We start from the raw sequence: 14229 nt of genomic DNA, 5'->3' as shown, positions 1-14229 counted from the left end.
CAATAAAACTCTGTTTTGCATGATAATTTTCCAGTGGAACAGGAGGCTGAGGGTCTCCTATTGCCTAGGAGAAGGGCCAACCCCTTACGTCGTCACCTTGGAGCCGCATCCCCACATAAACCATTCTCACTGGCTATTCCAAGTCCTCAGACTCTGACTGGGGAAACCCAAACACAGAGAAAGAAGCAGGCTTCTCAGACTCAGAATGAAGAATTCAGTAGAATGAGAAGAAGCTGAGATTCTGAGCACCAGGCTAGAGGTACATGGAAAATTTGAAAGCCCGCAGAGAGAGACCCGCCAGTGATGGCAAAACTCTCCCAAACGTAGGGCAGAGAGCCCAGGATTCACTTCTGATCCCTCTCTCACCTCCTTGCAGTTTTCATCATGTGCCTCGTGTGCAAGGCTGCCGTGTCCCCACGCTCTTACATAAAATTACTGATGAGACAGAACCTGCGTTGGCTTATAGGATGGAATTAAAGTGGACTTGCTGTGTGGGAAATTACCTTCCTGCAACGGCATCCTCCTAGCGCACCACTAGGGAGGTTACAGAGCAGAAAGGCTTATGGGACAAATTAAGATGCTCAAATCAAATGGTTTATTAAATCAATAACAGAAATACAGGGAGAATCAAGAGGAAAGAGACAAATTTAGGAAATCATTCAAGCAGGGTGAAAGAACCACACTACCTGAATCCTATGTTACACTGTGTATGTGTGTGTGTGTGTCTGTGTGTGTGTTTGTGCCTCCATCTCTCACCCTGTTGCTCTCTCTCTCTGCCACACCAGCTTTCCTACTGACATATGGTCATGAGAACACTGAGTTGAGGGTAAACAAAGGGTGTCAGAGGACAGACGGTGCCTGGAGCCAACAGATGTACCATCAGAAAAATGCAGGGGCAAGTTAAGCCTCGCGCGTAGCTCTAGCTCACCAGTGACTTGCTAAGCAACGGTGCCTTTTATCTCCAAGTCTTGGGCAGAGAACAAGTGGGACCAAAAATGGGTATCACCCAATGGTGCCAATTTAAAAACTCATGCATATTGAGTGTTTTGTGAAACTGCCTCAATGCTTCATGAATATGTGCTGCTTCTTGGTCCTTTCATGCCTTCCTATAAATATTCATCACACACACTATTCTCTACCTCCTTTCTTGCAAGCTCCTTGGCTCTATCCTTACTTTCTCTTCCTTCCTGTGGTAGAATTTTTCTTAAATAATACAAACGCTCACTGCAGATCCCTCTGTCAGAAGGATGTTCAACCTGATCCGCAAGACGGAGAAAGTCAAGCGCTGTCGCATCTCAGGGCCACTGGGGCATGACTCAGAAACCTGGAGCCACATAAAAAAGAAACAGGAGCTGAAGCCACAGAAATTCACAGGGAAAGAGGTGGGACGTCTCAGGTGACAGGAGACAGATTCAGGAGCAGCAGCTGCAAGAAAAAAACGCTGGCCACACAGGAAAACCCCCAAGCCTGCCATAAGGACAGGGCTAAGCTGGGACAAGCAGTCAGCATCACTGAAGCACTCCAGGAGGTGACAGTCACAAAGAAGGAAGTGTGAACAAGGTGCCCTGACATTGTGAGATGTGGCACTGAGCCAGAGGCAGAAGAAAAATGAAGAGAGATGCAAGCAGAGAGAATCCAAGGCAACAAGTGACATTGGGGGCCCAGGCTGCAGACACCCATTTGGAATTCAGCAACAGGCGCCAGGTCCTATGACAAACAGGATGCCAGCTCTGCAGGGGACACAATCCTGGAGGGAAAAGAGGCGGGATCTTGTTGTCAGAACCTGCCGTTCGGACATATATTACGTTAACCTTCAAAATGCATGTCAATATGTATTAGGTGCAGACAAATAGTGTCTGATTCCACTTATACAAGGTACCCAGAATAGTCAAATTCATAGAGTCAGAAAGTACACTGGTAGATGCCAGGGACCAGGGGACGGGGGCCAGGAATGGGGAGTTACTGTTTAATGGAGACTAGGTGAAAAATTAGGTAGGTGGATGATGGTGAGAGTTGCACAACAATGTGAATGTAGTTAGTGCCACTGAACTGTACAGTTCAATACGGTTACAATAGTATGTTTTATATCATGTGACTTTTACCACAGTAAAAAAAGACTTTAAAAAATTAAAATTTAAATTAAAAAAAAAAGCTGGACTTCCTCGGTGGCACAGTGGTTAAGAATCCGCCTGCCAATGCAGAGGACACGGGTTCGATCCTTGCCCCACATGCCGAGTAGCAACTAAGCCCGTGAGCCATAACTATTGAGCCCATGTGCCGCAACTACTGAAGCTCACACGCCTAGAGCCCGTGCTCTGCAACAAGAAAAGCCACAGCAATGAGGAGCCCACGCACCACAATGAAGAGTAGCCTCCGCTTGCCGCAACTAGAGAAAGCCCAAGCACAGCAGCAAAGACCCAACACAGTCAATAAATAAATAAATTTATATTTAAAAAAAAAGAAAAGAAAAGAAAGCAGAGTCCTCTCTGTACTTTGACTTAATGGCCCCTTGAATGGAGGGTGGGCAACAGGTACATCCTCCAGGTACGAGGGCCACCTGAAGTCACAGGATAACATCATGGGTTAGAGGCCTGAGGAAAGAGGGAAATAAGTATTCTTTGAGTTCTGGCTCTGTGCTAAGCCCCATCATGAGACTTTTATCTAACAGAGCTCATTTAAATGTCATGGAAATTCTACGAGGGAAATGCCGCTGCTCTCCCCACTTGTCGGTGGGGAAACCGAGGCACTGAGAAGCTGAGTGATTCTTGAGCCAAAGGGAAGGGATGATTCTAAACCCAAAAGGTCAGAGGCAATATGACCCAGCAATCCCCCTCCTGGGCATATACCCTGAGGAAATCATAATCCAAAAAAAAACATGTACCACAATATTCATTGCACCACTGTTTACAATAGCCAGGACATGGAAGCAACCTAAATGCCCATCAGCTGATGAATGGATACAGAAGATGTGGCACATATATACAATGGAATATTACTCAGCCATAAAAAGGAATGAAATTGAGTTATTTGCAGTGAGGTGGATGGACCTAGAGTCTGTCATACAGAGCGAAGTAAATCAGAAAGAGAAAAACAAATACCGTATGCTAACTCGTATATATGGAATCTAAAAAAAATGGTACTGATGAACCCAGTGACAGGGCAAGAATAAAGATGCAGCTAAAGAGAATGGACTTGAGGAAATGAGGGGGAGGGGCAAAGCAGAAGCTGGGACAAGGTGAGAGAGTACCACTGACATATATACACTACCAAATGTAAAACAGCTAGCTAGTGGGAAGCTGCTGCATAACACTGGGAGATCAACTCGATGACAGGTGATGACTTAGAGGGCCAGGATGGGGAGGGTGGGAGGAAGTCACGGGAGGGAGGGGATATGGAGATATATGTATAAATACAGCTGATTCACTTTGTTGTATAGCAAAAACTGGCACAACAGTGTAAAGCAATTAAATTCCAATAAAGAACTTTAAAAAAAGAAGGACATTAACACAACATTGTAAATCAACTATAATTCAATAAAATATTATATATATATTTTAAAAAGATCAGAGGCAGAGAGTAACTAAAGGATGAGAGGATGGGTCTCATCACTGATGACTCCAACAGGAAGGTCTCTCTAACCCTCCACGGATTGCAGGCTGAGGACCTTTGACCAATTGATCATTGCTGTGGTTAAGAGCAGGTGCTGGCAAACGTTTTCTGTAAAGGTCCAGGTAGTAAATAGTTTAGGCTTTGTGGGCTGTGTGATGTCTATCGCAACTCTGCAACTCTGTCATTGCAACAGGAAAATAGCCACAGGCAATATGTAAATGATTGGGTTTGGCTGTGTTGGCTGTGTTCCAATAAAACTTTATTTACAAAAAAAAAAAATCTGCTGGTAAAAAGCTGGACAGGAATCTTATCAAGGACAATGGAGCTGTGGCACAGACCATGACGTTGAATTTGCTTATGCCTCTCCTGAAGAGCATTTTGGATTCTTCCTCCAAACTAGACCAATGATATCAAGTAATTCCAAGATGACTGAACTCCGAGAAGCTGGGAGCTGTGGAGGAAGCAAAGACCAAAGGCTAGAAGAGCCTGACTTTGGTCCCGACTGTGCCCCTTACCAGCTATGAACTTGGACTGGTCATGTCACTTCCCTGAGACTCTGTTTTCCCCTTCCATAATAGGCAGACAACAATGTTTGCTGATCAGACCTCTGAGGATTTGTGTGAAAAGAAAATGATGTAACACACATGCAAGCTATTGCTGAATTATACCAATGTTAGTTGTTATTATTCTTATTACCAGTGATCTGCTGTGGGATCAGAAAAAAAAATTACTGAGGCTTATTGGGTCTATGGTTTGTCTTATGGAAAAGAGGGGAAAGATCACTAACAATCTCTCTGCTGTTAATGAGAGAAAAAAAAAAAAATTGCGTCAAGCCCCTAGGAAGATAGTGTTGCATGAGTGCTCTCTGATGAATTTCTGTGCCATGCTCCCTCTCTGGAGTCTCACGTTTGTTAAACTTAAGGGAGAAGCCCTCAGGGGAGAGACGTGGCAAATGAAGAGGGTCAGCCCTGTGCCAGGAGCCCCAGAGGTGCCCAGACCTCGTGCACCAATAGAATCTCCATCTTCAGGCACCATTCTCTATGCGTCCTGGACCACCAATCATTGGCTCCCTGCTCAGCCCCTGGGACAATCTAACATGAGGCAGTTCTCACAGGCCCAGGTGGGAAAGCCACATAAGAGCTCATCCAGAAGGCTTTATAGGAAGGAGAGACCCAAAGGTCCACCAGGACTTTCTGAGAGCACCCACCCCTGGAGCTGGTCGGATGTGGCCAACAGCACAGGGAAGGAAAGTCACTCCCAGGAGTCTCCAGAAGCTGGACGCAGAGGGAGATGGTCCCTGCTTCTCCACAGGTCAGTGTGCTCACAGGTGACCCCCCCCCCACCTCTTCTCCTGTGCTTCCCTCCTCCCCACTTACCCTCAAGCTCCCACTTAGAATTAATAACAAACACCATATGCAGGTCTTCCTTGGTTAACGGTAAGGTTAGTGCCAATGAACCCAGTGTAAGTTGAAAATATCATTAATCAAATATGCATTTAATGGTACAAACCAACTGGTTTGCAAGGCAGAAATAGAGACACAGATGTAAAGAACAAACATATGGACACCAAGTGAGGAAAGCGGGGGGGTTGGGGTGGGATGAATTGGGAGATTGGGATTGCCGTATATACATTACTCATAAGGAAAAAAATATCAAGTTGTACACTTTAAATATACGCAGTTTATTGTATGTCAGTTGTATCCCAATGAAAGTTCTTAAAGAAAAAAAAAAGCAAGAGAATAATAAAATCAAGTTTCGAACAAAAAAAAAAAATGCATTTAATACACCCAACCTATTGAACATTACAGCTTAGCCCAGCCTTCCTTAAATGTGCTCAGAACACTGAAAGTAGCCTACAATTGGGTAAAATTATCAAACACAAAGCCTATTTTGTAATAAAGTGTGGAATAGCTCATGTAGTATATTGAACACTGTACTGAAAGCGAACAACAGAATGGTTGTCTGGGTACAGAATGCTTGTAAGTGTACAACTTGATTCGGTCGTCTTGTGATTGCTGCCACTGCCCAGAATCACAACAAAGTAACTTACAGCATATTGCTAACTTGGGAAAAGATCAAAACTCAAAACTCAAAGTACGGTTTCTGCTGAATGTGTATTGCTCTTGCACCATTGTAAGTTCAAAAATCTTAAGTCAAACCATCATAAGTCAGAGACCATCTGTATTTACTCTCTGCCAAGCACGCTGACAAGTGCTTCAAATGCATCTTCTCATTTAACCCTCACAGCAGCCCTAAGGGTGGGTGCTATTGTTGCCACTTTGCAGAAGACAAAACTGAATGAGTTTAAGTCACTTGCCGAGGGTCACAAAACTAGCAGGTCTGGCACTGGGATTCAGGTCCAGATCTGGCCAATGCCAAGGCCATGCTCTCAACTTCTAGGTCATAAGCCACCAGCCCCAGATTCCAGCAGTGGATTGAAGAAACCCTAACCCTAACCCTAAACCTAACCTTAACCCTATTTGCTGGTGCATTTACAATAGTTGGGGGTGGGTGCGGGAAGAGTGGTATAGAATCTCTCTGTCCCCCAGCTCTTCTAGGCCACTTAGATGTCCACCATTACACTGTGGAGCTGGGCTCTCCATACCAGACATTCAAAGTCTGCATGTCCTCCTGGGCTCTAGGCCTCTGGACCCATATGCTGTCCTCTGACATTCCATCAGTGAGGCAACTCCTAGGCTTGGTTGTTTTTTTTTTTTTTGGGGGGGGGGTTGTATATATATAAATTTATGTATTTATTTATTTATTTATTTTATTGGCTGTGTTGAGTCTTTTTTGCTGTGCTCGGGCTTTCTTTTCAGTTGCAGTGAGTGGGGGCCACTCTTCATTGTGGTGCACAGGCTCCTCATTGCTGTGGCTTCTCTTGTTGCAGAGCATGGGCTCTAGGCACGTGGGCTTCAGTAGTTGCAGCACATGGGCTCAATAGCTGTGGTTCACGGGCTTAGTTGCTCTGTGGCATATGGGATCTTCCTGGAGCAGGGATTGAACCCATGTCCCCTGCATTGGCAGGCGGATTCTCAACCACTGTGCCACCTAGGAAGCCCCTAGGCTTGGTTTTTAAGTTCAATACTTCTGTTCCACTCACTTATATTAAAAAAACATTTAAAAAAAAAAAAAAGCTAGGTCACTAACTGCTAATTGCTGTTCTTTAGACACACACATGAACCGGAAAAATCCCAGGAGGAGGACAGTGAGTTTTCCTCCTGTGCAAGGGAGGAGACCCTCTCATGGCCACGGTTCTCTCTGACATCTTTGCATCCAGGCTAGAAGGAGAATGTCTGCTTCTCAGGGGCTCTCCCCTGCAGCAAATCCTCTGCCTTCATAAGACCCCCTTCATCTGCCCTCCCAAGTCACTTTCAGATGCTCCCACCAAATGTGTGGTCACTATTCAGATCAGCCTCAACACAGTCTTACAAATAGGGACCAGGAGCCTCCTCATCTCTGTTTTTCTCCAGCAGCATCCAATTGGCACAAGAGCTAAATCCACTCAGGCTGCTAGTCAGAGTGTCTCAAACTCTAAGCAGAATCAGACTCAACCGTGGATCTGTTAAAATGCAGCTGTGATTCAGCAGGAGGGCTGGGAGGAACCAGATTCTGCATTTCTAAGGAGCACCCAGTGATGCTGCAGGTGTGCAGTCGCTCTTTGGTGACCAGGTGCTAAAGATCCGCGAGCACAGCTTGTGAACATCTGTCCCATCTGGCCAGGAGGGGGAAAAAATGAAGCAAGAGAGCCACGCAGGGCCCCTCTCAGAACCAATTTTCGTCTCCCCCCAAAAAGGGAAACATTGGAAAGTCCAGCAAGGCTGCAGGCTCTCCACATGAAAACCAAGTCAGAGGCTGCACGATAGTATTTTTACTTCAGGTTTCATGGCTCTAGATTCCAAACTGCTTTAATCCAAAGTTGCTTTAAGATAGCCGCTGTAGGTAATTGTAAAAGAGAAGCAACAACTTAAATATCCCTCAGGAGGAGACTTCTAAAAGCCACATTCATAAAATATTCTGTGGCAGTGGGAATGGACAGCACTTAAAGATCCCCAAGATACATTGTTAAAAAAGAAAAACAAGGTGTAGAACACTGTGTATCGTTTGCTACCATTTGCATCTTTTAAAAGAGAAAGGAGAATATATGTACACATATTGCTCATATAAGCAATGACTAACCACAGAAAAATAGGCAAGAAACTGGTAGCTTCTGAGGAAAAGAGGTAAGTGACTTGGGAATCAGAAGGGGGAGGATGGGAGGACGTATTTTCACTCTAGTCCCTTCTGAATTTTGCATTAAATACCATAGAAACACATTTCCATTCAAAACAAAAAACAAAAACTCAAATCGAAAGATAATCCCTTTGTTCTTTCTGTACCTCCATCCACCCAAAAATTCAATGAAATTGATTCACTCAACATTTTCATGTGCCCTCTTGGTGAGTCCGCAGCAGAGTTAGTTCTTGGAACAAGGATCAGAGTAGCATTGCCTTGTATCATTGCTGGGGAGACCCTGAAAGGCATGTGCTCAGAGTCTGGATGCTCTGGGGGTCCTGATTTCCCTTGTGGGGTCCAAGAGACCTGCCACTGAGGACCAAAACTGCCAGTCAGAGTCCTCTGCAGGTGGAAGAAGTTCTGCACACCTGGATCCCCCTTGGAGGCTGGGTGAATGGTGAGAGTCTAGGATCCTCCTATAATTGGATGGCTGAGCTAGAATCTGCAACTGGAAACTTCAGGTGGGAGAACAATTACTTCCCTTCAAAAGTCTTCTTGTAAGGACCTCATACTATACTTAGAACATGTTCTGTTCTCCCTAGTTATTTCTGGTTTAGACATCTGGCTTAGGCTGGCTGAATTATTGGGTTTCACTGTTCTTCTCTGGCTACCCTATGTTATCTCTTGGTTCTCATTAAGTAATTTCTCTAGCTTGTGTTATTTGCTTTCTTTCCTGAGGCTGTGATTCCCTACCCAGCGAAGAGGGGTTTATGCCAATTGTTCTCTCTATGGTCATCCGGGTTCAACTAACAGTTCATCCATTTGGGACCTCAAGCAGGTTACTCACTTCTTAAACGACGTCAGGATGGAGGGGAACACCTGAACTAGAAAATAGGTTCAACAAATATTTGTTTCCTCCATCATAATATTTTTCCTCCCTCCACCACCACCCAGGATTATCATAAGCACCTCATTCTTTTCAAAGCACCTCTGTTTTTACCATCTCTGAACCTTGAAAGCCGAGCCAAGACTTGCCCTTTGCACTTTGCAGATGAGTACATAGGACTTGTCTTTCTCCAAATGACTTGCCAGTGTCTCATCAGCAAGCATGGAAGAACGGGAACCACACCACATCGGGTAGCTCCCACGAGAATCCCTGACCCCCACTCCTCAGAGAATTAAGATTCTCAATCCTGTGGCTACTTCCTGTTTCTCCCCATCGATATATTCAAATCCACAATGAGTGTTTGTGCTCCCACCATGTGCCATGTTACAAGTGACATTTTTTAATGTCCAGATCTTTTGTGCATGGAAAGGATTATCTAAAACTGTTTATTAATTGATTATAATATCTTAAGTTGTAAATTTATTTTTTTGTGGATTTGTGATCTTTACTGGTTGATAAGTCAAAAAATTGACCTCCTGAATCTCCTTGATGGATTAAAAACATAATAATAATAAAATTGAATGAGCATCTATATTGTCCTATACTGAGAAATTGGCCTCACAGAATAGGGACCCTGAGATTCTCACTTTTTGTCTCCTTATTTTTCAAATATTTTACTATTAAGTTGTAAATTTAGAACTTAGTTTTTCTTAGGCCATTAAATGCAATTTCCCAATATCATAAATTGAATTATCTATCTAGTAATGTTTGTTAAAATTTACAACAATCACAGTTGATCGTTGGTTAGCTTCTTTTGTCCAAAAATCTAACCGATAAAATTCCCCCAAATAACTTCAGTGCTGTTTACAATCAAATTCTCTTAAATAATTCAAAATAAAGTCAAAAAACAAACAAACAATAACCCTATAGAAGCAAGTTCTCCTAAACATTTAAACACTATAAACATGATTAGTTAAATACTCAAACTTTTAAAACTACAATCTTAAATTTAATGTACCTGATTTCCAAGCCCTTCAAGTGCCTTCATAAACATTTAAACAACTCCAGAAAATTACTAAATTAAAATGTTTATTTTTGATAAATCAAATGTTCTGCATTTTATCAGTGTAATCAAGCATAGATTTAGTTAATTCAGTTTAGCTAATCATTCTCCATATTTCAAGTCTAATTAAGCAGATACTCTTAATTGTTTCAAGCACCTTAAATAGTATGCAGATGCAATATGTATATATTCAAATATGGATTCAAGTTCATATTAAATAGTATAATTGTTACAAAAACTTATCTTGTAAATAGATTTTACACAAATTTATCAATTCAGGGTGCAAAGGGTACACCCATCTGAAAAGACTCATCCTGAGGTCCCCACAGCAACTGGAGTTACAAATTTATGATTGTCCAAGATTCAAGATGAGGGTGGCGGATTGTGATTTGGGCTAAAATTTCAAGACTAGAAAAGGGGAATATGGTTCTTCCTCCCCGGAGGGCTCAACCCATCTTTCATGTTAACCAGCTGAATCCCTCCTATAGTCAGGTTCTGCTGCTATAACAACAAGGTACCAGAGGCTGAACCTTCCAGTGGTACTGAGTTTCACAACTCAGTGCATCATCTTTCAATTTCTACTCATACCTAATTCTTTTTTTTCAACATTTTAGTTTTAAAAAAAATTTAGACTTATACAGGAGTCATAAATGTGGTATAGAATGTTTCTATCTATCTTTCATCCATCTTTCTTTATGTGACCACGGTACAACTATCAAAAATAAGAAATTAAAATTGGCACAATAGAGTTAACTAAACTACAGGCTTTATTTAGATTTCATCAGTTTTTCCACTAATGTCCCTTTTTTTTGTTGTTCCAGCCTCTAATCCAGGATGCCACATTGTACTGAGTTGTTAGATTTTCTTAGTCTCCTCCAAGAGCCTAAGAGGCATACTGATCAAGTGTTTTGCATCAGGTCTCCCAATTTGGGTTTGTCTGATGTTTCCTGATGATTAGGTTGAAGTTATGGATTTCTTATCCAATTCTTATCGTAAACATTCTCCAATGTTTATCACCCGATTTAGGCAAGTGCAATTCCAAACTCAGCCACCTGGGTAGTAACTATGTAACTATCCTCTTTGCAGCCTGATTTGCCTAGATGAGAATCCCTATGGTTTTTTTGTTTGTTTGGTAGTTTTGTTTTGTTTCCTGGCCATGCCATGACATGCGGGATCTTAGTTCCCCGACCAGAGATCGAACCCTTGCCCCCTGCGCTGGAAGCACGGAGTCTTAACCACTGGACCACTGGGGAAGTCTGTTGAGGGCCAATTATGTGCCAGTCACTGCAGATACAGCAGTGAACAAAACTGACAAAAAATGCCTCCTTCATAGTTCTTGCATCCTGATGTCGGGATAGAGATTATAAATTGTCATGTGTATATAGCATGTTAGAAGAGAATCTGTCCTATGAGGAAAAAACTCAAACCGAGAAGAGGGATAGGGAGTGTTGGGGCAGGAGAGGTTTTCATTCAAATAGGGTGCTTAGGGAGGGCTGAACAAACTGATGACATTTGAGCCACAGCTTAAAGGAGTAGAGAAAAGGAGCTGTGTGGCAGGTAACTGAAGCAAAGCAAGGGTAGGGGCCAGTTAGCACAGGGGTCCTGAATCATGCCTGGCATGTCCTAAGAGGAGTAAGGAGACACGTGTAGCTAGAACAGGGTAGGTGCGAGTGGGAAGAGGAGGAAAGGAGGACAGAGAGGTAAAGAGAGTTATAGGGTGGTGGCCAACCTAGCAGAGTGGGCTTTGAGAGCCACCATGAGGGCTCTGACTTTTGTGTGTCAACGGAATCACCTTGGCTGCTCCTCATAGGAAGGAAACAGGACACCAGCTAAGAGCAGTTGCAACAACCCAAGCAAGACAGGACGGTGCCTCGCAAAAAAGGGTGAGAAGTCAGTATACATTTTGAAGGTAGAGCCAACATGGTTTGCTGAGGGATTTGATGAGGGGTGGGGGATAAAAGGGTCAAAAATGGCTAGAAGGTTTTGGCCAAAACAACTGAAAGGATTGAGTTGACATTACCTGAGTGCGAAGACTTTCTTATCTAATTGATAGTTAATTTCCATACATTTATTGACATGAGGCACTGTGATAGATATCAGGGCACAAATTATTGAGATATTAAGTAACTCTCCTCTCACTAGGAGTAAGAAAATCCAATAGGAAAGATGGATGGGCTTTTTTTTTTCATTTTTATTGGAGAATAGTTGATTTACAATGTTGAGTTAGTTTCTGCTGTAGAGCAAAGTGAAGCAGTTATACATGCATATATATCCACTCTTTTTTAGATTCGGTTCCCTTATAAGTCATTACAGAGTACTGAGTAGAGTTACCAGTGCTATACATTAGATCTTTATTAGTTAACTATTTTATATATAGTGGTGCATATATGTCAATCCCAATCTCCCAATATATTCCTCCCCTCTCTTTTCCCCTTGGTAACCATAAGTTTGTTGGCTACATCTGTGATTCTATATGTGTTTTGCAAGTAAGTTCATTTGTATCATTTCTTTAGATTCCACATGTAAGCCAATTCATACAGTATTGGTCTTTGTCTGACTTACTTCACTTAGTGTGATAACTCTAGGTCCATCCATGTTGCTACAAAAGGCATTATTTCACTCTTTTTTATGGCTGAATAATATATGATGGGCATTTTTTTAATGTTAAAACATGGTACTATTAATTCAACTAAAGGAATATCTATGAAATTCAGGGGAGAGAGGAAGGGAACAGACCTCTAAGCTGGATTCAGAGAAACCCAAGGACATTCGAGAAGAAAATACAGAATTTTTGAAAACAGAGACATTTGCAATAACGTGATATGTTTGTAAAAGTAAGCTGTTCATATTGCTAGTGGGTAAACTGAGAGCAGAGTAGCATGAAAGTGTTTCACAGAGGACATCTGGCAGGTTAAACAATTGAGACATTATCTTAAGAGGGACAGGGGACACAGCACACACACACGATTGTGACATCATGAGACGGATGTGGGATTTGGGGAGCAATCTGCCTCTCAGAGTTAGATGTGACTCTTCAGTTGTAGTAGACGTTCAAGGCTACCTCTTTGATGAGGGTGTTAACAGTCTTGTTTCTCCTCCTCTTCTTCGTTGTCACATGGGAAACACACCAGTGGAATGGCGTGGGAACAGAATCACACCACAGTGACGCGATTCATCCTGCTGGGCCTCACAGACCGGGCAGACCAAAAACAACTCCTCTTTGCCATCTTCCTGCTGATCTACTCTGTGACTCTGGTGGGCAACCTGGGCCTGATAGACCTGATCCGTGCCAGCACCACCCTCCACACCCCCATGTACTTCCTCCTGAGCATGCTTTCCTTCCTTGACGTCTGCAATTCCTCCGTGTTCACCCCCAGGCTGCTGATCAGCTTCCTCACCACTGACCAGTCCATCTCCTTCATGGGCTGTGTGGTCCAGATGGGCCTCATGACTCTCCATGGCTCAGGAGAGTGTGTGATGCTGGCCATCATGGCCTATGACCGATTCGTGGCCATCTGCCACCCTCTCCTCTATCACACCATCATGTCCAGGCGTTTGTGTGTCCGGCTGGTGGTGGTCACCTATGTTACAGGGGTATTCATTTCAGCAGTGCAGACAGGGAATGTCTTCATCTTGCCTTACTGTGGTCCCAACATCATTGATCACTACTTCTGTGACATCCCCCCTGTGCTCCAACTGGCCTGCTCAGACACCACCATAGCCAGTGTCATCTTGCTCATCTTTTCTTCCTTGATCACTGTCCCCACAATCTCAGTCATCTTGGTCTCTTATGCCTACATCCTGGTCACAATCTGTAGGATGAGGTCCCTGGAGGCCCAGCGCAAGGCCTTCTCCACCTGTGCCTCCCACCTCACTGCCCTCTCCCTTTTCTATGGGTCTGTGTTCCTTGTATACGTCCAACCTAACCCTGAAAGTGTTTCAGCCTATAACAAGATCCTCTCTGTGTTCTACACCATTGTGATCCCCATGCTGAACCCACTGGTCTACAGCCTACGGAATAAAGATGTCAAGGCTGCTGGACAAGTTAGGGTTCTTAACCTAAGCAGAAAAGGAATTTGTTAGAAAGGTATCTGGTAGCCTGTAACATAGAAGAGAAGTCTAGAGAACCCAACCAGGACAAGAACCAAGAGAGGCAAGGCACAGCTGAGAGCCTGCCCCAAGCATGGTCTGTGCAGGATGCCACCACAGGGAGCATCACCTTTGGGCATTGTCCTTGGCCTAGGCTAGCACTGCTGCCCCGAGCTTTCAGCACCACTCAGCTGCTGGACAGAACCACCTGCACTAGCCACCACACCACCCTCTAGAGCATCCAACCACCTCTCATCTCTCACTAATTCCAGACCTTTCCATCATTCCCTGAAGTTCAAGTCCTAAGCAGGAGCATTCACCTGTCTGGCAACATAGCTATTCTACATCTCTTGATACATTAATGACA

At 43.5% G+C, this 14229-nt stretch overlaps 1 protein-coding gene across 1 annotated transcript; it reads left to right on the top strand.

Moving 5' to 3' along the window:
* The first annotated feature begins 12908 nt into the window (after positions 1 to 12908).
* LOC130847988 (olfactory receptor 476-like) lies at positions 12909 to 13856 on the top strand. The gene has a single exon (XM_057725764.1). The coding sequence runs from the start codon at positions 12909 to 12911 to the stop codon at positions 13854 to 13856; it is 948 nt and encodes a 315-aa protein (XP_057581747.1).
* The last annotated feature ends 373 nt before the right edge of the window (positions 13857 to 14229 follow it).

The sequence above is a fragment of the Hippopotamus amphibius genome, chromosome 3 (genome assembly GCF_030028045.1).
Source record: "Hippopotamus amphibius kiboko isolate mHipAmp2 chromosome 3, mHipAmp2.hap2, whole genome shotgun sequence".
NCBI lineage: Eukaryota > Metazoa > Chordata > Mammalia > Artiodactyla > Hippopotamidae > Hippopotamus > Hippopotamus amphibius.
The sequence above is the reverse complement of the archived record's forward strand: the minus strand, read 5'-3'. Positions and strand labels throughout refer to the sequence as shown.